General features: G+C 41.1%; 2 protein-coding genes across 2 annotated transcripts; both read right to left on the bottom strand.

Moving 5' to 3' along the window:
- Nucleotides 1-679: 679 nt before the first annotated feature.
- On the bottom strand, nt 680-9,471 carry LOC125738208 (reticulophagy regulator 2-like). Its single transcript, XM_049006937.1, has 9 exons — nt 9,135-9,471; nt 8,545-8,648; nt 8,381-8,411; nt 7,934-8,063; nt 7,704-7,788; nt 7,134-7,271; nt 4,277-4,365; nt 3,331-3,466; nt 680-3,182 (listed from the first exon to the last, which is right to left on the bottom strand). Exons 1-9 carry the CDS (start codon nt 9,386-9,388, stop codon nt 2,482-2,484), a joined length of 1,668 nt encoding a protein of 555 aa, XP_048862894.1. The 5' UTR covers nt 9,389-9,471; the 3' UTR covers nt 680-2,481.
- A 2,133-nt stretch (nt 9,472-11,604) lies between these two features.
- ttll4 (tubulin tyrosine ligase-like family, member 4) lies at nt 11,605-25,068 on the bottom strand. Its single transcript, XM_049006928.1, has 19 exons — nt 24,926-25,068; nt 22,391-23,944; nt 21,130-21,218; nt 20,917-20,980; nt 19,688-19,806; nt 19,488-19,598; nt 16,625-16,701; nt 16,197-16,391; nt 16,009-16,091; nt 15,731-15,859; nt 15,341-15,463; nt 15,154-15,252; nt 14,926-15,060; nt 14,697-14,834; nt 14,466-14,568; nt 14,044-14,251; nt 13,877-13,947; nt 12,632-12,711; nt 11,605-12,307 (listed from the first exon to the last, which is right to left on the bottom strand). Exons 2-19 carry the CDS (start codon nt 23,839-23,841, stop codon nt 12,157-12,159), a joined length of 3,426 nt encoding a protein of 1,141 aa, XP_048862885.1. The 5' UTR covers nt 23,842-23,944; nt 24,926-25,068; the 3' UTR covers nt 11,605-12,156.
- Nucleotide 25,069: the final 1 nt, after the last annotated feature.

Here is a 25,069-nt window from a genome sequence, read left to right as displayed (position 1 = left end):
CTGTACACAGTGAGACCATTACATGGAAAACACAAGATGAGGTGTGTCTATCGCCCCAATACAATTGCCTCCCTATCCCAAAAATATCTGGTGTATTAACACCATATGTATGACATTCACTGAGTCTCTCACAATATCCCTAACATTGTGAGTATTGTATGTATGTCCACGAAAGAAGTAAATGACTAGATGTTCAATATACAGAAAAAAACAGCAGTTATTTTGTTAATTGGATTCCCAACAATGTTAAAACAACTGTTTGTGACACTCTACCCTGATTCCTTTATCGGAAATAGCACAGTCATTCAGGAACATCTCAGGCACATTTTTGAGCATTTCACTGTTATGTCACATTAAAAAGCCTTTCTGCACTGGTACGCTGGTGAAGGTATGGATGGGAGAGACTGAGTGCAACATGAATGACCAGGTATCCGAGGACCAGCGGTATCAAAACACCCGTGTGGAATATGATCAGGAAGATCTGAAGAAGAGGGTGATGAACATATGGCCTAAAGATCCAGCAAACCTCCCCTATTTCAATTCACTTCCAGTTTGATGCTGAAAAAGATGTCAGGCTCCTGTTATTCAGGCCTACAATATTGAAAGCCAATTCATTATTAAGCTCTGCAAGGTTTTTGGCTGAAAGTGTAGTAAAAAGAAAGAAACCTTTCACAGACAGTTTTTCCACATGCATCAGAAATCCTATTCTAAATGCCTTTATAGCTCAGAAAGCAACTTTAAGCAGAACTGCACAAGTACATCTCAAATACATAAACAAGAAAATACATCTACATAAAATATCCAAATTTTCACTTTACAGTTAAGGGGAAAATATCTAAAAACTCATACAGTCAAAAACGCAGGACATTTTTTGTATGTACCACATTTTGTCAAAAAACATGAAAAAAGACATTGGGTTCTGGTTATTTTTTATGCAAGGAATGTTATTTTAAGTGCTTATTTTAGGTGGCAGTTTTAGGTGGAGTGACTCAAGCTTACTGAAAAGTAGGTTCTTGGTGGTTCTTGGGTCTAGAATCACAATAAAATTTATGTGTGGGGTTTTTCCATGGACCTATTTAAACTGAAGATATAAGAAATCGGTGGACAGTTTTCAAAGTCATGCAGAGCCTGTTGCCTACTTCAGGAAGCACAGGGTCTATGGCAAGAATGACCTGAGGAACACCTGTCCATCTCAGGACACACACACATGCAGAAAGATACTTTCAGAGACGCCAATCCAGGCGTCTGTGAGATGAAACCAAAGCACTGCCACAAAACCCGAGAACATGAGGAGGGGGCATGCAAACACCATGTGTGTAGAGCCTGCGCAGGAATCAAAGCCACATACATGGAGGCTGTCAGGCTAAACTGAACTACAGTGCCACCACTTGGCTGATGAGAAATCATTCGGAATTTTGGAGAGAACATGTCTTTCAGAAAAGTAATCGGACAACAATTACTTAACATAACCGAGAGTTACAAGAAGACAAATGGAAATTTACAAACTGGGCAAGAAGTTTTGCAATTTCGTTTCACGTTGTTAATGAGAAATACACAGGCAATACATATGGAAAAATGACAAACTCTACAAAATAGTCTTACTTTGAGTTAAAATGACAAGTGCAAAATGTTAGTTTAGCCAAGCTGCAGATCGCAATGCGGATTTTAACATGAAGAGTTTGCTAATGAGGAATTAACGTTTCAGTCACCTTACGCCGCATTTCCGTAAAAATCACACAATTCGGTTTTATCTAGTCATTAATGGGCATAACAGAATACTGCAAGTAGAAATATCAACAGCACACAAGACTTTGTTGGGAGACTTTCAGTAACTGCATTTTAGATCCACACCGCAAAGCTTTGAATCATGGTCTATAATCTTCACCATCACCTAAGGAGGCTTGAGATACTTCCACAATGAAATGTGGATTGTTTGCTCAAATTGACCTTATTTTGCATTTAATTCACTGTACAGTTTAAAATATCATCCAAGGTATTCTTTATAGTGAACAATTAAAACAAGTTTTCTACTGCTGAATAGTGCAATGTTTTTAAAAGTATTGCACAAGATTCCAACAATATATTTAGTTATTCATTTCTTCAATTTAGTTATAGACTGTATTTTATACAACCGGGACAGCAAATATTAGACTATATAGCATATAATTAAAAAATAAAACATCTGATTTGGTAAAAGAACAATCTTCACTTAGATTGTAATGAATCATGTCTAAAAACTCAAGAACAGCTAGCAAACTGTGGCGGCTTATTCCTCTGGTCAGAATAATTAAATCTTTCCCAAAGTCTCCCTTCAGACCTTCATGTTTGCAGTGTAAAGTATCGATTGTTAGTATTCTGTCAGTATTTGCTGATCCCAAAGCACAATCAGATCTAATAACTGTGGTACACATGTATGCTGGGAGATTGTGTAGCTATACATAATATAAATAAAATATACTTTTAGCACAAGCAGCGAGAAAGCTAGGACTGCTGGGTTTGGTGGCTCAGGTCAGGTGGTGTGGACCCAGCTACGGTGGCGGCCTGGTTCTCAGAAATCAAACCCAATTCCTCATCCATCTGCTCCAGTTCGCTTTGGTCCAGCAGCTCAAAGTCCTCTTCCTCGGTGAGGGTGTGCGGCTCGATGGGATTTTCCGCAGTGTCTGTTGTTGCCGTGGCTGTACTCCCATCGTTCAGGTCGGTCTCACTGAACAAAGTGCTTTGCAGTGCAGCTGTCTCAGCTGGCAAGAACTCATCTATGGAGGGGTCTTCCCTGGCCTCACTGGAGTGCAACATGGCTGTCAGAGTGTTCTGCACCACAGTGGAAATTGCTGTACTCACTATCTCCTCGCTGAGGGCCTCCAGAGAAAGGCTAGCACCTTGAGGGGCCTCCTTCATGCCCTCAGCACCACCCTGGCTTCCCCTTACTAGTTTTCCATGCCCATTAAAGTGTGTGTTCACAAAGTGCAGAGGCGATGCCAAGTGCTGGAACAGGAGACTGGCAGGACTCTGTGGCTCCCCCTCCTGGGTGTCCATGGTAAACCCCAGACCACAACCAGGCAGAGGTGCGAAGACTTGGGGCAGGCCATGTTCAATGGAGGAGAATTCATCAACAGAAGGAAACTCTGGAAGATCTCGTGAGAAGGCCTCCTCTGCTTCGCTGGTTATACTCTGTTGGTCCAGGTCTACATGTGCATAGGAAATCAGAAGGCAGGAATAAAAGATTAGATAACTTGATAACGTTCTGTTGTCTACAGCCAAACAAAAAAGGTAATATATTCACATTTGAAAACTGGTTTACACTGAGAAGAACATTATCTTGTACTGAAATACCTTCAGAGACATCAGTGAGCTGAGGAGTAGTAGCTCGGGACACAGAGAATCCCCCACTCTCCAGGATTGAGGCCTCCTCGTCGGACAGCTCAGAGTCCGTGATGGCCATGGCTAAGGCCGTGGTCTTCACATCCACCTGGCGACAAATACCACCACCCATTGAAACTGTAACCATCATTCCCATGCACCCATGGGCATAAATTATGGGGGGATTGTAACCCTCTCCCAATAATCAAAACCAGCTAATACAACTCCCTGGACCCCCTAAATTGGTGGAGAACTCAACCCCCCACAATGCTGAACCCAAAGTTATGCCCTCGCATGCACCCAACTTGTCTGTCAAACACTGAATAAAGTGTGAACATAACTGGTGTAGGTAAATAATTGAGGCATGAAAGATATTTATGACATTCTACATGGTTAAGGCTTCTATACTATTTAACTGTGAAATGCATTCACTACAAAAGTAAATGTTACTTGTAATTTCTCAAAGACAAGCCTTCAGTTATCACTGGGTGAAAAACAAAATCAATTCAAAGTATTTTAAAGTAATTTTAAATTCATTTTAAACAAGCATGTAGACAAAATGTTTCATTCAAAAATACTGACTTATTCACGCTAAGTGTTATCAATGAGGATAATAGCCTACATTTATATGATTCAATTATATAATTTCAAATAATGTTTTTCTCTTGCAGAAACAAAGGTAAAGTGCATGCAGGAGAGAAACGATAAGTATAATTTTAGGTTGTGAACTCAAAGAGGGCAAACTATTCCCACATGGCATCTCCAAGCATGCTGCAGAAGATGGAGGGTTCCGACAACCCTACAGCACCAGAATCCTGAGCAATCTTATGTAAGTGTAGCCAAAGGGCACGTGATCATAGCAGAAAGGCCACTGCAGTGCGGGTTACTGGGCCCAGCGTATCACGGGTACACTGCTTACCGTGGGAGCAAAACAGGGCAATTCCTCTTCACTTTCACTCTCAGTCTCTGCCTGAGGCTCATCACCCTCCTCCGTCTCTTTTTTAGTCTCTACAAAGATCCGGCGATAAAGATTATTGCCTGTCTAACAGGGTAAAGTTGTGACATCACCTTTTTCTTGTGAAATGACTTGGAAAAAATTTTGCCAAGCTCGTGTTATCACAGATTGAATATAACATGCATTTCAACTCCTAGGTGCACCGTCACCTTCTCACAAGAGTGACAGAATTTACACCTTCGTGTAGCTATGTTTCAGTGGAAGAATATTGGTTAATTAGCTTGCTCAGGGGCACAACAGTACAACTAACCTTACCCTTGGACTGGAACTAGCACAGGGGCGGCCAACCTTTTTAACTCAAGATCTACTTTTGAAGTGGCCAGTGTGCCGAGATCTACCAGTTCAAATAGGGAGCCATAGCTGTTACTCTATTACTCTATTATTACTCTAGCTATTGCTTTTCTACATAGTTAACATGCACACAGCAAATCCGGAAAAATCCAGCTTATTCTCCAAACTGAAAAAGTGTAAATAAATGAAGCTTGGCAGTGAAGGACAGCTGCCTGCAGTGGTGCCTGAGGAGCAGGAGGTTACGCGCTTTGCTCAAAGGCCCACCTAGGACCTAACAAAGCTTGGCAGTGGTGCCCAAGGAGAAGGAGGTTAAGGGCTTTGCTCAAAGGCCCACCTAGGACTTAACAAAGCCATTCCTCCCAGGACTAACTGGCCAGCTTCAGGTTACAATCCACTTTCACGTCTGTCATTTGGTCTTTTCCCCTTGAAAAGGTCCTTAACATTTAGGATAGTGATTCTCAGACGGCTCCTCAGACGGAGAGTTTTTGCTCATTTTTGTTCTGGCCAAACATCCAGTACGGTTGGACTGCTGCTGCTTGCATGTTTTTTGTATTGATCAGAAACCATTAGATTTCAATAGACTTATAAAAGCAATAAATGATCATTTAGAATAATCTGCTTGTTTATCTTGACTATGAATGCTTTTAATTTTTGTCACAGGTCCAAAGTGAAGCTTTACTGTATAATTCACAGTCATATGATACAATTATGATATATTTCCATCAGTAAAATGTGTGGCCCCACCGGTCAGGACTGTGTGCCAATAATTGGCCTGTTGTTGTGATGTTCTGATGTGAGTAATCATATAAGCATCACCTTATGGTATTTACGAGCCCCTGAGCAAGGCCCTTACCCTCCGAAAGGCTAAGGGATTGTCAGACGCTACATTCTCGAGAAATGCATGTGGGTCAGTCCATGCCAAATCAACCAGGGGCTCCATGGGCATCATTCCTGATTTTGATGAAAATCCTGATTTTGATCCTTAGAGAGAACACTGAACATTCCCCAAGTTTTATTGAAAAATTCTGATGCAGTCCAAAATTATGGCCCTTTCAAATTTGGGTGCCACGCCCCTTTTTTGCACTCACGAATCGCGCATATAATTTGTAAGGGTTTTCAGGAGACCATATCTTCGCTTCTAAGCATGCTAGAGAGCTGAAAATTGCTCTCCTGGCCTACGTTTCCCTGCTCTTTCAGAATCTTAAAATTAAGCTCAGGAGAAGCACAACGTTATGGACCTGCAAAAATCAGTTTTTGGTTCAACCCCAGACACTTTTTTTCGGATTCTGACCCCAAGCTGTGGGGTCACCACCACACCTACATCCAACATTGATAGTTCAGATATGCTTCTTTCAACTGTATAAGTTTCATTCCCATCACTAACTATCTATACAGTCAACCATGCCCCCGAAGTAGGGGGTCCTGTGGGGGGTTTCTCACCTGTGACCATTTTCAGATGGCAATATATCAAAGAATAAATGGTTATTTAGAATGAATTTGCATCTGCTTACAGTGACTTCCTCAAATAACAAAAATATAGAATATTGGATGTAGGTGTGGTGGTGACCCCACAGCTTGGGGTCAAAATCCAAAAAAAGTGTCTGGGGTTGAACCAAAAACTGATTTTTGCTGGTCCATAACTTTGAAGAGCTTAATTTTAATGGCAGATTCTGAAAGAGCAGGGAAACATAGGCCAGGAGAGCAATTTTCAACTCTCTAGCATGCTTAGAAATGAAGATATGGTCTCCTGAAAACCCTTACAAATTATATGCGTGAATCACGAGTGCAAAAAAGGGGCGTGGCACCCAAATTTGAAAGGGCCATAACTTTAGACTGCATCAGAATTTTTCAATAAAACTTGGAATTTTCAGTGTTCTCTATAAGGATCAAAATACCAAGTTTTCAACAAAATCAGGAATGATGCCCATGGAACTTTTCTGGACATTGGTTGATGTGGCACGGACTGACCCATGTTCCTTTGGATGAAAGCAGCGTATTGAAGTGCAGGGGTGGCCGGTCTTATCCGCAAAGGGCCAGTGTGTATGCGGATTTTTGGGGTAAACTGTATGTCAGCCGGTAAAACCCAGGTGTGAGGACTCTTCAGCCAATCAGTTCTCCAATTAGTAATCAAATTAGTTGTAGCGAAAACCCGCATACACACCGACCCTTCGCAGATAAGATTGGCCACTCCTGCTATAGTGTGTTTAGAACACAATCGCGCGTAAAGAAGCTGGTTGTAATCAAAGCCAGCATACAATCTGTTGTGTTGCTTTACAGTAGTAACAGCAGTAAATTGTGTACACATAAGCAAACAAAGCCTATAATTTATTGCCATGAATGTATGTTATGTTAACATTTTCTCAGAAATGTTATAAGTTTGACCAGGTGAGCAATAATTGCTTCCATGGGAAATTTGAAAATTCGTGCAACATTTTAAAGAAAGAAAAAGCTGAGAAAGAGGAAGACTGACTCTTTTTGTCATGCTTCCGGTGCTGAGTGCCCCCCTTCATGCTGTAGTCCAGTTTCATCAGGATGGGCTCCAGGCCAGTGTACATCTTCTGGATCAGCTCGTGGTACACCACCAGGGGCCAAAGTAACACGCTTATCACTGTGCACGAGGGGGAAACGAAGCAGGAAGAGGCCAAGGTGCTTTAGGCAAAGCTCAGGGAAAGACCACATGCTTCTTACTGCCCAATTACATGCAATAAGCACAAAATGGTCAAAGGAAGAGGACATGGCAAAATATCGTCACTATATTCCTTATTGCATTTTTTTTACCTGCTTATAATTACACCAACTTTTAGAGGCAGATATTTAACTGAAGCAGCAGTTTAATTACAAAAGAATTTTTAACTGAGCATGTTAAGTACTTTACTCAGACGTCTCATGTTAATGGGTAGTGGATGTCATGCTAAGTGTCTGTTTCCCTGTACTCTGCTGCAGATCAGCACAGATCTGCACATACACTTCAAATATACAATAAAATGCATGCAGAATAATCACACATCAGCATAGGAAAGTCAGGGTTATTAATACTTACATATAATGTATGAGATCATGATTCCTGGTATGTAATGTCCCACGACAGCCAGCACCATACATCCGGCACACATCAGCATACAGAACTGGAAGGAACATCACATAATTTACTTAAATCACAAAAAGTGAAAATCCAGCTAAAATGTTTCTACCAGCCCATCTCTGTACTTTGCCGTATAACATAGTGACACTGGATGTAAATTGTTCTAGTGTAGATAACCACTCACTCACCCTGCCATGGTTCAGCCGTTTGTACTGCAGCATTTCCTGGATGTAGAGACTACAGGTGATGTAGCTCTCAGCAAGATGATGGCTGAGCTCCGGAATGCTGAGGAGCCTGGGATGCACACTCACAGTCTCCCTGCAGTCACAGAAAAAAGTGCACAGGCACAGCCAGTGATACAAACCTGCGAGGTGGTTTAATAGAATAATGAAAAGTCTTACTGCCCATGTTCCTTTATTTCGCATAACTAACCTGTTTACATGGGTGTAATAGTTCTTTTCTCTGTAGACTTAAATTTTATACATACTATATTATATGCCATGCCTTTAAGATTAGGGTCTAATTCTGCTTGCTTGCCCAACAGTATTAAAGCGCATGCTATTTAAAATTTTATAATCAAAGAATTATTATGGCAAACATAAGGCCTAATCACAGGATTGACTACTGAAATGTACCTTTCAGTGACGGAGGCTTCTGGGTGCTGCACTGCATTGGCAAACAAAAGACAAGAATTTGAGGAGATTTAATGGGTTGCTTTCTAAAAATTTATATTTATAGTGAAATACATCAACATATAAGCATACTTCAGTGAGAAAGTATGCGGCGCTTTCGATCCTACCATTAATGCGGGGTAACTTGCCCTTCCATCTTTCTAACAGCAAGATCCCAAGCAAGAAGACGCTGAGTAGAAATAAGGGTCTCAAAAACGAGGATGACAACAGCCTGCAACAAAAAGCAAAAGCGACGGTTATTAAACAGTGCGGCAAATTCCGTATAGCATTACATTTCCTGTATAGCTGTCAAACTCAAACATCAGTAGTAATTATCCGATAGCTAATTTACCAATCACGAGAAACATTTCCCCAATTTTTTTTATCTAACAATATACTCTTTAAAATTGGATGTCAATCGATTTGGGCGTAAAATTGATTAGCCTAAGTTTACAAATGGTTGTTTAATCCCACTATGAAGGGCTGTATTATATATGCACACACACATACTGACACACATGGCATCACCGGCTGTATTATAAACATTAATCGAGTGACCAGCTACCTGTTTAAAGAGAAACAGATACACTCCATAGCAGCTAAGCTAACTAGCTAATGCTGCAAATAAACAATATCTATCCGGAAAGGCCAGGCATACGACAATTTTTGCGCGGTTATTAATACTCAAGCGTCTCGAGTCAGCGGTGTTGTCAATTACCAGAACACGGTGTTCAAGGTAAAAGCGGCACAAACGCTATGAAGCGGCCTCTCCCACACCAGCAGCCTCTGTGCCCACAAGAGCACGGCTTCGTACGGCGACAGCCAGCCCTGGAGCCGCTCCCGAAGTCGGACTAACTCCGGGTTCCCCTCTCCGCTCGCTTGTTCGGTCCCTACAGCTGGGAAAAGGGCCTCTAAACGTAGGGATGAAGAGGAGGAAACGGGGGCACAGGAAACCTCCTCTTCGCTCGCCATCTTCTCCCCACTTACAGTTTAACTGCGTGTCACGAACTCAGTCCGCAGACCAGGTGGGGGATTAATGAAGCACTACGGACAGATCTTACAGGCTCTTCTTGTGTCACGTGTTTTTTTGTTTACGTCTCTTTGTGCCCATTACTGACATCTAGTGGGCGGATGTGTCTATGCATCCGTCGTTCAAAATTCTGCGCTATTTCATTTTGATTCACGTTTATAATTTATATGTTGTCAAATTACACTTATTATAGTAATGTAACTCACTTCATTAGGTATATCCATTCACATTTGAGTGTGTGTTTAATTATTTTCTGCGTAGCTTTTTAATTGGTTACCTTTTAAAATTATTTGAAGAGGGCAACATACCCCACGCGGCATAACGCAGATTTGAGCAGGGTAAACATTGGACCGATGTCAATACCAAAGATAAATGCTTCCGATAACTAATATCGATTTTCCAAGTGCAACTATGCCAAATTTGTCACCACGATTTATAATGAATTACAAATGTGTATTGTTCAATAAAATTTACGGTAATCTGTAATTTCAGTTACCGTCCATTACATAAAACAACATTAATCTGATTTTCTTGGCGCTTCTTTATCTGCCCTTACTGTGATGCTTGTGTATTTATAGCAACATTTGTCAATGGCTCTCGTCAGCGTATGTGCACAGATGTGTGTGAAAAATTTTGACAGCTTCAGCCACTACGAACTACAGGTAGGATTATGGCAGCAGTATTAGATATTCGCGAGGCTGAAGGTACAATAAAGATTTAATTATTTGAATTTTTTAAATAAATTGGCAACAAAATCTTTGCGATCGTGAAGGTCGTCGACGTACAAAATCGCTGACTCAACAGTACAAGAATAAGAATTAGAACACAACAACAAACACCCTTCACTTAAAAGACAAAAGAAAGAAAGAGAATTAAGAACGTGAAGAACAGAACATTGGGCGGGGTCACTGAGGCCGCCAGGCACACTGGGGAGGGACATTCCGGACTATGCAACCCGCCCCATAAATAGCCCACAACGTCAGCCGTCGACTTTGTAAATCCTGGAGAGGAAAACACATGGAGTTAAAAAAGTGACACAATATTTCTAAATTCTAAATCTGTGTGTGTGGTGACTTGGTATGGCAGTCTATGAAGGTAAACAATTTAAAATTGCACATGACCTATACCAAGCCCTGTTTTTAAATGCAGTTAATAATGACAGGCGTTTTTTTAAGCATACTAATACCGGAGGTCACTGACAGATTTGATGACTTGTGCTCCACTCAGCAAAACTGAAGAAGATACTTGGAGTCAACCTGGACTTGAGAGCAGCAACTTAAGACTTGGGCCTGATTTGGACCCTATGACTCAAGAGGTCTTGAGGTTATAGCTCCCCTCTGGATACCATAATTTTATCATTTTAGTATATATTAACTCTCTGATGTCTGCATTTACAATTAGCTGTATGCAAGGTATCCTGAGATAGTTGGAAAGATGCATCACTCTCTGTATATACACACACATAAAAACTGACACTCAATTTCAACCTCTCTCTGCCTATAAAGAACATATCAAACAACGTAATGTGGCAGGTTTTTGCTGCAGCAACTTTTAATCACTAAAGGTAAAAAAGACATAGGTAGGGACTCAAGTTACATGACTCATTTTGACTTGGACTTGACTGCAAAAATGATGGAAAGACTTGAGGGCAAATTACTCAAGACCTGACTTTGAGCTAAGCATAGCCTCAGGAGTGACCAGTAGTACAATCATATGTACTTAAATATGATTTCTATAAGACTCCATTTACACATATGCATTTCATTCTCAAGCAGTGCCAGAAGTTCAGCTGAAACACATTTAAATCTTTTTTTTTGGAAAATAGGTTTCAAGAGTCTGAATAGAACCGTGAAATGCACTACTATGGATGTAGTGGTTTTGTGGGTAGCACTGTGGTCTCCAACTTCCAGAGCTCATGTTGCTGGAGTTTTCAGTTTCCCCAAGGTAGCTAGGTCCCCTCCCAAAATCTCTGCTGCCCGGACTAGGCTCCAGATCCTCTCGTGGCCATGTCCAGGACAAGCACTTATCATCTAGGAAGGTGGATGGAACATACTACTGTGTATTATCCAATAAGAAGTAGGCATCCAACAAAACCATTTGAAAGAGACCCATAAAACATGGAAGACAGGAGACAAAAGAACAACAGCTGACAGCTTACTTCAAGTATTTGTTTTAATGTGAAAAGCTGAACCTGAGCACTATTATCCCCAGATCTGAGGAAAACTGTCTGAATTGATAAAACACATCTTTATTATTAATTATAACTATTCATTCCTCTGCAAAAGTTCACATATACCTAGCAAATCTGAATTGATCTGATAAATAGATGCACCATTAGCCAGTCTAGCATTTAAATGTAAACATACCTTGGGATCAGGTAAGTTTCAGTCTCTGAATACAGATCCAGACTAGTAGTTCATCCCCTTGGCCAAGTGACAGCTTCTTCAAAGAGAATTTGACTAAACTATCGTTTTCATATCTGATCACATCTCTCCAAGAAGCCCATTAGACTGAGACAGCTCAGCAAGACCCAAACATACCAGTGAGAGTGTTCATACAAAGGAAAGAATTGGTCTGTGGTATTTTCCGATCTGTATGCATCTCCATAAGACAAAGTATAGGGTTGTAGGTGTGTGTGTGTGCGTAAGTTTGTGTATGGTTATGAATAGACTGGCTGAAAGGCATCAATGTAAACAGTGGAACAAGGACATCAGATGTAGTCTTTGGAGTTTAGGCTCTCACTGGCCGAACTAGAACAGGGACTGGAACCACAGGACCCCAGCAGGGCCATATCAGGTGGGCTTGGGATGACAAAGTCATCTTCATCAATCTCAGGTGTCAGTTTCCCACTGACCACCACACTGAAAGGCCAAGAATCACATGGTTAAGATGAGCACCTCCAATCAAACACTAGCAAGTTGTAAATATACAGGCAATCTGTCCAGAGATGCAGTTTTAGCTGTGCAGATTGGTACAAGTACAGTAAAAATGACAGAATGCCCATCTTGTTCTCCTAGGACACATACACTTACATGGTTGAGAATGAATCTCTAGCTTAAGGGTACAATGATGATGGCACTCTTATGACGACGGGATACGAACTAACAACCTCACGATCACAGACACAGAGCCCTAACCTGCTGATCCATGAACTGCCCCACATAATAGAGCTTAGCTATACTTACCTAGAAGTAATTGGTTCTTGAACACTGGAGAGGTTGCTGTAAGAGTCAAAGCTTTGGCCAGAGATGGACCTGTATGACAACTGAGACATAAACACCTTTATAAACACAGTGAACTATGCACAGTATGAAGGCAGCAAGTCAAAATACTAGTATGGTCTGCATTTGTCAGTGTGATGCTGCCACCTTTTCTACATTCTAGAATTAGTGACTAATGAATAAATGATTCACAGTATATTCCAGCATACACAGAGTAGGGATATCAAGCCTGCATCTCTCCCCTTCACAATCACTGTGTTCAGTTTCAAAATAGTCTAAAACAGAACAATAGGTAAAGGAAGGCAGACACATGCAGGTGTGCACACAAACTGAATGACTCTCAATTATCATCACATCCAAGTTCACCTGAATCCCAATTTTCACTTGGTGGGGATCAGTATCACATTTCCACGTTGGGTGCTTTCTACAATTATAGTAGTTATCTTGCCATTGTGCCATACTTTGGTATTTAATCCACATAATGGAGTACAAGCATGTATGAAATATGTTAAACGCCTACACACCCCCAAGCATTGTTGTAGATACATTCTCAAATTACTGCTTACAGGCAAACCAATTGTTCCTTGTTCAATAGATGTTCATTGCTGTAAACACGAGAAGCAAACTGAGAAGTGAAATAACTGAGCCGCGTGGTATTAAACTCAAGTATAATTGTACATATGTTTTGAATGGGACCTCTCCCCCATAAAATTTAATTTGTAATAATTTGTTCATCAGTTTGTAATAGAAATTGCAATGCATCAATATTACACTAATTGTTACGACAAGTCTCTATTTGTCTGCATGATTAATTTAAAAATAAATGCAATTGTGTCTTACTAAAATCACCTTTTCCCGCTTAATGTCAGGAATAGTTGGACTTAACCGTGAAGTATTTAAGTGGTTTTGCTGATATGTTTGCTAATACATTCTTTTCTGTTCTGCCTTGTGTTAAGCTTAATTTATAATTTTCAGAATTGTAGCAGATAATAGAAATATAGTTGTGAGATGTGTGGTAATTAACTACCCCTGATTACTTACAGTAGAGAGTCATGGTGATTTTTCTTTTCTCTAATTTGATTTAGCACTTACACTGGTCAGCAATGAGCAGCTATATTTAACTAACATTTGCTTAAGAGGTGGTTTAGAGCAATAAAGTTTGAACAGGAGGAAGTAAATGTGAGAAAACCCTTAAACTGCTGTACTCACAAGGTGTGCTGGATCAGAGGCAGGGCTCAGGTGCACACCTCTGTCACACAGTCTCTGCAGCAGACTGATACCTTACACACAAAAAACAAGACAATTCAATGTCGCGCTACAAGTTGGAAGAGGACAGCCTTGTGTTTTAACACATGTATACTTTTTAGGAAAAGCACCTCTGTCCCTGTTCTGCCAGTATTTCTGCTCCCACTGGTTGAGCAGGATGTTGAGGTAGCGAGGTTGCTCAAAGAAGCGCAGGTAGCGTGACGACATGGGGGACGGGAACACGCGCTCAAACTGGCCCCTCCGGCTCAGCTCGTCCTCAGACTCCGCCAGCGTCCATATATCCTCTGCAGTTAGCCCTTCCAGTACAGCGGAGAAATCCTTCCAGGATTTAAAGGAGAAAAGTCATTTTTGTAAAACCTTTTGACAGCCGGCTTCTTCTAGTTACATCAAGCATTGGCAAACACACAGCCCTACACACACACCCCTGTGCTGCCTGGGATAAGCTCCAGCAGTCTAAAGACTGATGAGTAGATATAGATATTTATTTATTTGAGGAACATAAAACCATTTAAACAGGCATAGATAAATAAACCTGGTCTGCAGAATGCTGCTTCAGGAATAGGGCTCTCTTGACCTTCTCATCAGACGATCGTTCTGCCAAGTGACGGGATCGCATTCTCATTCCTAAAGAAACACTGGCACAAATAAGAGATGTTTAAAAAATAAAAGTAAAAATACCACATAAAGCACTTCATACAGCCCCGCACTGCAGCTAAACTGCATAGTTCTGGAGCAGGGAGCCCCGGCTGCTGTTGAACTGCACCTGTTGCCAGAGCGGCTGGTGTTGCTGCCGGAGGGCACCACATCCTCGCACTGCGGAAGTACGAACCCAGCCAGGTTCAGCACATCCCTGATCATCTGGCTCTTAACTGCAATGTCTAGCGGAGTTCTGGAGTGCAGGCTGTGGTGGGGAACACCAATCAGATGACAAGTTACATGAGCAACCTGTCAATAAGGAGAAGCTTTGCAGCTCCAAATGACCTGTGCCGTACCTGGGAGAGATGTTGACCTCAAGCACCCAGGGCTTCAGATTCTCATCAAGCATGATATCAAAGCCAAAGAGTTCATGGCAGCTGTATGGTGAGCGCACGTGCATCTTGACCAGTGAGTTTACGTAAGGGTCTGACCTGCACAGATTAAGTATTAAGTATCACGCATGAGGAAATGACCAATTCACATTTCACTGTGATTAAAAATAACAAAAAACAGCACAGACTCACGCGACGATGGTTTTGATGACAATGTCTTTGATCTTCTCCCATATTTGGCTGGTGTTGACACCTTTTGAGCCAAGATACCGCCAGAGTGCCTTCAAAGACCTATAAAACGTAAATGTAATAAATACAATAAAATCTAATATAAGGTGGTTAAGGTCTGTAAGCACAGCCTTTCATCTTGTGCTCATACCATTTATGACCTTGACAGGACTTGTCATCAATGTTGTTCTGATACTCAGAGTTCTTCTTGTTCACACTGTAGTTTGTCAGATGTATGAACTTGTTACCCAGGCTTTTCATAGAAGAGGAGTACCTGCAGAATACATTTAGTAACAGCAGTAATTTACACTGTTCATACATATCACACGCTGAAATAAACATTACTACAAACACTAGGCAAAGACAAATTCTGTGAACTTAAGTGGCCAATGACCTCATTCATTAATTCTAAAATTTCAAACCAACAGTTTACACACATAATTAACTGAGGGCTTCATTCCACATGATTGCTAAAGTTGGCCACGCTACCGGTGTAAAAACAAGGCAATAAAATCTCAGTCCACCTGAAATGACAACATACTTGCAGCTGGCGAAACGGACGAGGCCGTCATTGAAGATGTAGATGCGGAGCGGGTCAAAAGAAGAGACGTACACGTAAATCCGCAGGTCAAACTTATTACCACTAATGAGGTAGGGTTTGTGGAGGTACCTACATCACAAATAAGCAGGAAACAAACTTACCAAAACTCAGTCACCACCAATTCTCATTTACTATGAAGGCGATTACAGATATCAACTTTAAACAGAACTCATTCATTCAAGTTGGAACTGGCACTATGTCACCAAGAGCAGGCTTACTTCTGCACTAAGAGAGGCCTTCTGCGGGGGAGTTGGCTCCATCTGTGAATCACCTGAATCCCAATTCCTCGAGCAGATGCAGGCTGAAGAGACAAGGAACAGCTCAATGTTTACAACCATCCATAAGTCCACATTCCTTCAAGACACCCGTACTCCATCCAGCCTGCGCTGCTTAGCATCAGACGTACCGGTTTGATGATCCATTTCTGCCGGTTGCCCCCATCTTGCCACGCTTTCCTTAGCAGCTTGCTGTCCTGTGGGAGCACAAAGGACCTTGGGAAGAAGCCGAACTCCTGCTTGCCAAAGCGCACCTGCATCTTGGAAAGGTTGCGCCACAGCCGGTCCTTCCGGCCGATCTGGAAGGATCCTGGAAAATGGTTCAGCTGAAAGGGAAGATGGAGGTCCAGGGTTTAGGTAAACATAATTCCAAATAAAGAAATAAGTCTCTCTCTATATATAGTTGTTGCTTTATTTGGAATTATGTTTACCTAAACCCTATAAATATATATAAAAAGAAATAAAAAGCTGGATATTCACCATGGAGATTGTTCACATATTCCCCCACTCTCACAAGATAATCTTTTTTCCTAAGAAAATCTGTGCATGAAGGCTTTACCTTCTGGTATTCTCGGATGGCTTTGAATCCGGGCGATTTCATGTGGTGACCCCAACAGCCCAGCCAATCATGACTTTCTGCATGTAATACACAAACCCATTTTCATCAGAACAATTTGCATAAACCTTGTATACTGAACCTAGGGCTGGATGATAAACAATATATACTTATCTTACCATTTAGATTTTAAATTAGAAACTTCGATGAACTGTGGGCTATCACATCACAGAAACAAACACTGACCGAAACAAAGTCTAACCAATCATAACAGGTTTTTTAAGAACGAACAACACCACATGCCTGTGTTTTGGTATATACATGAGTCATGGAAGGGATCCCTCAGAGGAAACTACAAGCAAGCGTCAGCGAAGAAAGCAACAGCTCAGCAGCCCATGTTTTAAAAAAGGATATTGTGGATATAAAAGGTAAAGAGACATTAGTTGTGTGGCAGTACTTTGGCTATTCAAAGCCGACCACATAACAGATTAGAGATGGGCGATATGGCAAAATATTTTATCACAATAATTTTCTTCATATCAATCAATACTGATTGATACCAATTTGATTGAACCACAATATAATTGAAGCAATTATTTCTTTACTTTAGTTAAAATTTTTGCTAAAAAATTCCTTACAACAAATTGAATGGGCTGCAAACTGAAATCTGATTTTAATAAATCAAACAAAAACTAGAAAAGATGCTGTGGGAATGAAGACAATATGTTCCCCGGACAGCCTTGTCATCCCCCTCTCCTCATCTTACCCTTACTCCTCCTGCACCCCCAACCTCTACAATTTCTGGAATAACTGGATGTACAGGGATTTCATCGGCTCCTTTTTAACTTATAAAAGGTCTCAAAGTACCAGCCAGGAGACATGTTTCTAATTCATTATTAAATTTGGCCGACATATTGAGCTTTCATTTTCCATACAATAAAAAAAACATGCATGTTATTCCTCCAACCTGCGCCAGCAAGCTTGGTCAGCCGGCAACCCCACCGTACACGGTCAGGCCGTTTTGGGGTGATCTGTCTCAGGATTATCACGTGTAGATTTTCAGGTGTAGATTTCCTTTCAAAATGTTTTTGTGAAATGATATGATCGATCAAATATCAAATAGAAGGAATAGAGTGATCCTGTCCAAGCCCCCTGTCCCTTTGCCATCACTAAGCGCTGCTGCTTCAATTTTGGTGCAATTTGTCTCAGAATTGACAAACAATGGACAGCTCCAGATCTTCACCCATACAATGTGTCTGCAAAGATTGGAAAAGATACGGCAATTTTTGTATTATCATGCTGACAATGAAATGTACGAGGCTGCCCTTCTTTTTCCTTTAACTATGTGGCTTCGGTTTTGGTTCAGATCTTTACCCTGACAACAAGGTTGAAACAATTTGCAAAATACTTTAAGCATTTTATGCTCCAAAAATGCTCCATTTTTGCTTAAAATTCCCTTTGAATTGCCCTTAAATAGATTCTGAACACGAAACAAAGACGACCTGTTGGACCATAAATCTAGTTATACTTCATATAAAAAACTTTTTTGTTGTAGGGGGCAACATTAGAAAACACAGACCATATGCTTTGATGCTAGACTAGGTTTTTTCCTCTGGCTGCCTTGCTGTTTGCTCCAGGGAATTGGTTTGAGTAGGGCTGGGCAACATGCCCTAAAAATGATATCGCAATATTGATATTTATTACAATATTCTAAAATTCATATGTAGAAAACGGTTTTGGAGTTTTATGACTATGATGACCAAATTGTGTTACTAATAGTTACGGAGCATATAATATAATGATAAATTACACCAACAAGACACATACCTTGATGGAATTTGTGTAACAGTTTAGTATCATAACTGTTAATTATGCAAGAAAACAAGTTTTTATGGTATATATATATAAAAAATCACGATACTCACGATATGATTGTTCATAATCACAATGCGATATTTTATCAATATAATAGCGCAACCATAGTCATCGTGATAAGAAAGTATCGGTATCCCTTGTCTGGGTAGTACAATAAACTTTTTGACATCACACTAGAAAATGTCGACCGTTTGTTTCCTGGGATTTCTCCTTTTCCTCACTGCCCATTCCAGGGAATGGGTTTAACGTTCCCACCCGTCCAGTATTTTATGGGATTGTTACGTATCATAGGGACAAAAAAGGGCGTGTCCCATGTTGCACCAATAAGGGACACGATTTGTCCCATATTTCGCAATTTGCCCTCTCTTGGCAAATTTTATGATTGGCAACCTGGAGGGGGTGTCCCACATTCCTTCATACTGAAAGTGGAAACCCTAATATGATGGTGTCTGAGACGATACTGTGTACCGTAAACTCTACCAAATACTTGTGCAAACTATACTGGAAATACTTTGAACATATTTTACTTGAAACATTGCCATTCAGTAGAACATAAAGAATGCAAGCGCTTACAGTCACAGATACCATCAATATGAAATCTGTCTCCTGGAACAAACAGAAAAACAGTCAGAGAAAAAAAACAACAACAAAAAACCATATTGTTCATATTTTCTAGTGTTTCGTCCTACGGCAAAAAAAGTTTTTTGTATAATTTATTAACATTAGACTTCAGTTTGCAGTCCATTCAATTTGCAGTAATTTTTCATGCTATGAATCTGATTAAGGAGAACCCTAAGAAAATTAAGCAAAATGGAACCTTGAAATAGTGAGATTGTATTGTGATAATTATCGATATGGACTAATATTAAAAGAAAAAGAAAAATTGTGATAAAATGTTCTGCCATATCACTGAGCTCTAAATGAATTGCACAAATGCAAAAGCAATTTGTGCACACCCGATTCCCATATTTAACCTGAGAGCCTTACTCACTCTTGGTAGCTGTGAAGTGAGACCTAGCGATAGCGTTCTTCACTACGTTGGGGGTTACTGAGCTCATCTTCCATTTCAGCAACTTCTTCTGCTCTGACGGCAGATCCTCAACTGAAATGAAACAACTATTGTTAGATGATGAGAGACTATGCAAAATAAAGCTGCCATCCTCTTGAGATCTTCTGTTCCTGTGCCCTCACCCGTCTCATTGGGCAAGCCAAAATACAGCGTAGGAGGGATGGAGGTGAACAGGCTAGTCACCAATGCTGGCTTCTCAACCTTGCTGTCCTCCTGGTCAGACGCTCCAGCTTCCTCAACGCTATCAAGAGAACATATCATGATTGGCGACAGAAACCACTACATACATGTGTAAGTACATACAATCATAAACAAAAGAAAGGAACCATTCTGACACTGAAACGATGAATCACCCTCCACAGATATTATCTACTATAACTGCTGAAAACTTACAGTATTTATTTTCACTGCTCTTTTACAGAACAAATATGGTGAAAAAATATTAACTTACATAACAGTCATTTGCAAGGTAGGTACCTGTTATTCAAGGGGGGTTAAAAAGTTTCCTGCGTGACTGTGAACTAACACTGAACCTGAGGTTTACTGGGGGGTGGACTAGAAATAAGCCAATTGGATGAAAGCTTTCATAACATCAGTAGCACAATTTTCCCACAGAACTGTGTTTCTACTAGAGAGACAGTTCTACTGTTAAAGGACTGACTATTGGGAGACCGTTCTACTACACTCTGCTTTCAGACTTTTCAGAGAGAGCAACCACCAGAAGACAAAAAGGTAAATAATCTACCACCCCAATTATGCTGCTCTGTGACTTTTCCCCAATGTCAATTCTAAGTATTTTAGACATCATCTCATATAACATTAAAATATGGCAGGTTACTAGGACCTGGGTCACAACTCAGTTCAAATTAGTGTCCTTTTGCCTTTTTTCCAGCAGGAATTCTAATCCTAACAATCGAAGAAGATATCAAGGAATAAAGAACTTAGTTTCAGGGCTCTATACACCGTTATTCACCGTAAACTGTATGTTTCAGATTCAACATACTTGGTAGCAAGAACCCTGTCTGTGCCAAGTTAGCCACCAAAACCATCATTCCTGCTCCCAGTAGCATATGAAGCATCTGAAGAGCAGGATGTACTTAGAATCCCCTTCATTTTTCAGTGACCTTCACCCCAAAGGACAAACACTGATTTATCTTCCAGATACCTTAATTAGTTCTAGCATAAACAGACATGTGCCAGTAGAAGTTCGATTTCTGAAAAGTAACTGACTATAAGGACAAAACTGCAGTAAAATTCTGTATTGCGACTTGACAATTTGATGTTCAGTGGGATGAAAAATCATAGCATACGCAGGCTGCTTAAAGTTTTCAAAATAAAAACTTTAAATTACCTTGATGAAATTACCACAGAGGTTGCAGAGGCCCCATCATCCATGGAGGAGCATTCAGACCCATCTAAGAGAGCAAAATGCACACTAGAATCAAACGGATTACATGGACAGGACACTTACAGGAAGGAACCTAAGCCTTAAATTACACAAAACAAAGCACTGATATCCCTTTGTGCAAATCCTTACTGTACTGGAAAAATGGAGCAAACTTACCATCTACATTTCCACCACAGTCATTCTCAACATCGTCAGGGAGCTCATCTTCCTCTGCAGTGACCTGCATCAAGCCAGTACCTTCATGACTGAACACAAACGAAAATCCTGAGATCCTCAAAGAACAAAGGGCTGACATAGGATTTAAAAGCAGTTCACGTACATTGCAAGTGATAAAGCTTATGAGTGAGAAACAATCCATCTTTGTCACCAGGGATCAACTAACTTCATTGCGGGCCCTAGCTGACATGAGTAAGGGGGGAATTTGAGTAATATTTGGAGCCAAAATAAAACTGGGAATTAAAAACAATGGAAAATCAATACCGTGCTAATCAACGCACAGGATGAGTGTTAAAACTTACTGATTAGGGTGCTGTTGGTAAAATTCACTGATTTGAGCTTGTTGTCATGCTGGCAGTTTAACCGTTCCCTCCTTTGCTGTGGCCCTAAGCCGTAGCATAAGGCAACATATACCTTAGTCCACCCCTTAGGTTAGTCTTGAATTTTTGCACATGTTTATTTGTGTTCTCTCCATGCCCGTTTACGATATGTTTACTGCTATAGCAGGATAGCGTTAAAAAGACAGGTGATGTAACGTTAGTCTTGTATCTTTGTACCATTTTCTTCTTGTTAGGCTACTTAGTGCCAGTTCACTTGGCAGCGAAATAACTTCAACGTTAAAAGAAAGCTGGGAAGCTGGGAAGTCTCAAAAGTCGTAATAATCCATTACAGCCGTGGTAGGGGTCAATTTTGTCTATCCAAAACATTATCATGAAAATGCAAACAACAGAGACTCGCAAATATTAAAAAAAAAAAAAAAAAACAATTAAACATATGGCTGCAGGCAGCATAATGATGAAACATATGGACTAAGAAGCTGAAGGCTGATGGGTGAACCCCCAGGAGGGGAGTTGGAGTGTCATTGAGTAATGTGCCTAATATGTTTATCTATATAAACCTGTGAAGTTACAGTAACATTAATAATATTAAATGAAGATCATACATTATTAAGATCAGACGTACTGCTCTTTAGTTCATAAGGGTAAAATACATAATAAAGGATTAACACTTGACTTAACTGCAGCCAGCCACAAGAGCATACAAATAGCCACAGGTATCAAGAAAAATTCATATATATATACAAAGATACCTGCATCAGTGTTATTTTCACTGGTGATACAGACCATCAATGTAAATAAGAAATTGTTATTAGTCACTGGAATGGAAGAATAAATGTTAAATAAAATAAATAAGTACTTACTTTGAAACACTATGATTTGTGGCAACCTGCTCCTCCAGCAAAGGCAGGGAGAAGCTTTTCTCCTTTTTCAGGTCGAGGGAAACACTTTGCTTAGTGAGGTGTATGGCAGATATTTGGGTAGTTACTGAACAAACAGATGGTGACTGAGGAACAGATAACGCATCCATAGTCTCCCCTGGAATGGCATGGCCTTTACCACCACTAGCATACGAAGCATCTGAAGAGCAGGATGTACTACAACTCAGCCTAAGGCCAGGGAGGCTGGAAGGTTTGGCAGCAACCAAATTTGACCCCTGGTCCACCTGGGTAAGTGGGAGTGCAGATAGAAGTGCAGGCGTTACTGGAGGCACATCAACAAAGGGTATGGAGTCAACTACCACATTTTCTGGGCGCAAGACAAAAGCGGTGGTTGATTGTGTAGCTGGAGCTCTGCTTGGGGTGTGTACTGCACCGTTACTCAGCTTCCTAGCCATTGTCCTCACAGCAGCTGTGAAAGACACTTCAGTGGAGAGCCTTTTCCCTGTACACAACACTTGGAGCCCCTGCTGAACATTGTTTGGCTGTACCACCTTGACACTTCCTGCTACAACATTCTCACTCTTCAGCATGTCCTCAACCCCAAAGGCATCGCCCAGAATTACATCTTTGCAATTCTTCTGCAAAGGCACAGTGGGACATGAAAGTTTTGTGTCCATTTCGCAGCTGCCTTTATCTGTCCTGCATTGATGAGAAGTAGATAGAGACAGGGTAGTAGAAGGATTTGCCAAGTCTCTGAGCTTCTGTCGGGGGTGGACAGGCACTTGAGTTGTGGCAGGTCGTAAAAATCCATTGCTGTTGCCGTTGAACTTGCTGGTAGCTTGTGGGGAAGACTGATTGGTGGGCATTGTGCTTTTTGTAAGAGAAATCTCCGAGAACTTAGAGGTGGCTTTTGGAGGGGAGGGACATGCTGGATAAACAGCAGGTTGGAGTGAGAAGGCCCTCTTGCCCAGCAGCCGAGAACGCAGGCGGTGCGAGCCCAGGTGCTTGTGGGGCTGGGAGCTGTAGATGCTTGGCTCCAGCCGAAAAGGATTTTGGCGGAAAACAAGGGGAACACTGGAACACTGAGAGTTCTTGGCAACTACACTGGAGATTATCTGACTATTAGTAATTCCATTAGTACAGCTAACCCCAGAACTCCAAACACCATCAACCCTGGCTACTGAAGGATAAGCTGCTTGCACAGGAAAGAAGGCACAGTGTGTATTGGTCCCTGAGACGCAGAGGAGCTGCTCCAGCCCCGCATTCACATTGGCAGCAGCGACAGAGGGCTCCGAAGGCTGGAGTCCCCTCCTCTGCAGCTTGCAGGAAACAACTTCACCGTTGGGCACATGGACCACTGTAGGAATTATGGAAGCACCAAATGCTGGCTGAGAGGTTTGTATTTTCACTTCTTCAGCTCCACTGGATGCCATCAGTTGCCATCTCAGACCCACAATGTACAATTGCCAACAGAGACATTAATCAGATGTGCAAATTGTGCCAAGTGTCAGTCAACCTGCCAGTGGTAGGAAGGAACTAAAAAGAGAGAAAAAATAGCCTTTTTTACATTTTCATCAGTATACTCCCACTCATCTAGGACAGTTAGTCTTAATGTCAAGTAATATACCACTTTAACTAGTACATGTTTCCCCCAAAGTAGTTATATACCAAATACAGTTATACTACAAAATACAGTTACATATTTACAGTCTTTAAATGCCAGAGACAAAACATAAGATATTAAACATTACACTAAAACCTAAACACAAGTTACAACTAAAGTACTGGAGAAGAACTTCTGAATTCAGAGACGTCACTCTGATGTAGTAGTTATTTAAGAAGTAACAGAACAGAGAAAGGTTTCTATGACTGTTACCCTAAATATAGACATGCATAAGAAAAACCCATAATAAATAACATCTCCCCAAAAAACCATCGCTTACTATGAAAAAATAAAATAAAATCCTAGCGTATACGGCAAAGCTAGTAATAACGTTAAATGTTAAAGTTAAATAATGAACCGCTTATAACATTCTAACAGTAAAGGGTGATGTCGAAGCGATCGTATTATTTAAATTCCCACTTTCAATGTTCCCTAACACGTTCGATATAATGGAAATCAGTTAGCGCTTATGCTAACTAGCTAGCCGGTCAGTACGCCTCTCGCATTACTCAGCAAAAGTGCTATGCCATGCCACGCCGCCAGCAACTGTCAAACGTCTATAATCGCTAAACAGCTAGACAGCTCGCAAGCTAGTTTGCCAGCGTTCTGAATAGCCTGCTAGCTAGCTAGCTATGTAGCCCAACACTAAAGGTCGTGTTAGAAAGCTGTTGATTAACTTTTCAGCATATAGAAATCACCCATCGTAGCTAGCTAGTCTATCACGCCGATAAGCGGGCCTTTGCCATGACTACTTCACGTGCTCCATTCTATTCTAAAGCGTCTTGTCTTTCAAAAACGCTGCATCCCCGCGAATAAATAACGCAGTTTTCATAACGACAGTTATATGTATTTACCTGAGGCAGGCGAAAAGCTGCGTTACCGTTCAGCTAACGCAGGTCTCCCTGATCAAAGTCGCCTAGTCCCGCCGCCGCTTCACGCAGCTCGCGCTGCTCTGACCACGGCTCCCTAGCAACCGCAGCGCACCAGAGGCGCCACGC

Source organism: Brienomyrus brachyistius, chromosome 1 (genome assembly GCF_023856365.1).
Source record: "Brienomyrus brachyistius isolate T26 chromosome 1, BBRACH_0.4, whole genome shotgun sequence".
Taxonomy (NCBI): domain Eukaryota; kingdom Metazoa; phylum Chordata; class Actinopteri; order Osteoglossiformes; family Mormyridae; genus Brienomyrus; species Brienomyrus brachyistius.
Note: the sequence above shows the minus strand (reverse complement) of the source record. Positions and strands in the feature narration are given on the sequence as shown.

What these genes read in the sequence shown, in the direction of transcription:
- LOC125738208 (XM_049006937.1), bottom strand. Translation starts at nt 9,388, where the DNA reads ATGGCGAGCGAAGAGGAGGTTTCCTGTGCCCCCGTTTCCTCCTCTTCA. An exon ending in CATGATCTCATACATTATAT is followed by an intron (nt 7,272 to 7,703) that starts GTAAGTATTAAT and finishes CCTCGTGCACAG; the next exon opens with TGATAAGCGTGTTACTTTGG. An exon ending in TGCCCTGTTTTGCTCCCACG is followed by an intron (nt 3,467 to 4,276) that starts GTAAGCAGTGTA and finishes ATTTGTCGCCAG; the next exon opens with GTGGATGTGAAGACCACGGC.
- ttll4 (XM_049006928.1), bottom strand. Translation starts at nt 23,841, where the DNA reads ATGGCATCCAGTGGAGCTGAAGAAGTGAAAATACAAACCTCTCAGCCA. An exon ending in TCTGTGGTAATTTCATCAAG is followed by an intron (nt 19,807 to 20,916) that starts GTAATTTAAAGT and finishes TTCTCTTGATAG; the next exon opens with CGTTGAGGAAGCTGGAGCGT. An exon ending in CCATCCGAGAATACCAGAAG is followed by an intron (nt 16,392 to 16,624) that starts GTAAAGCCTTCA and finishes CTTCCCTTTCAG; the next exon opens with CTGAACCATTTTCCAGGATC.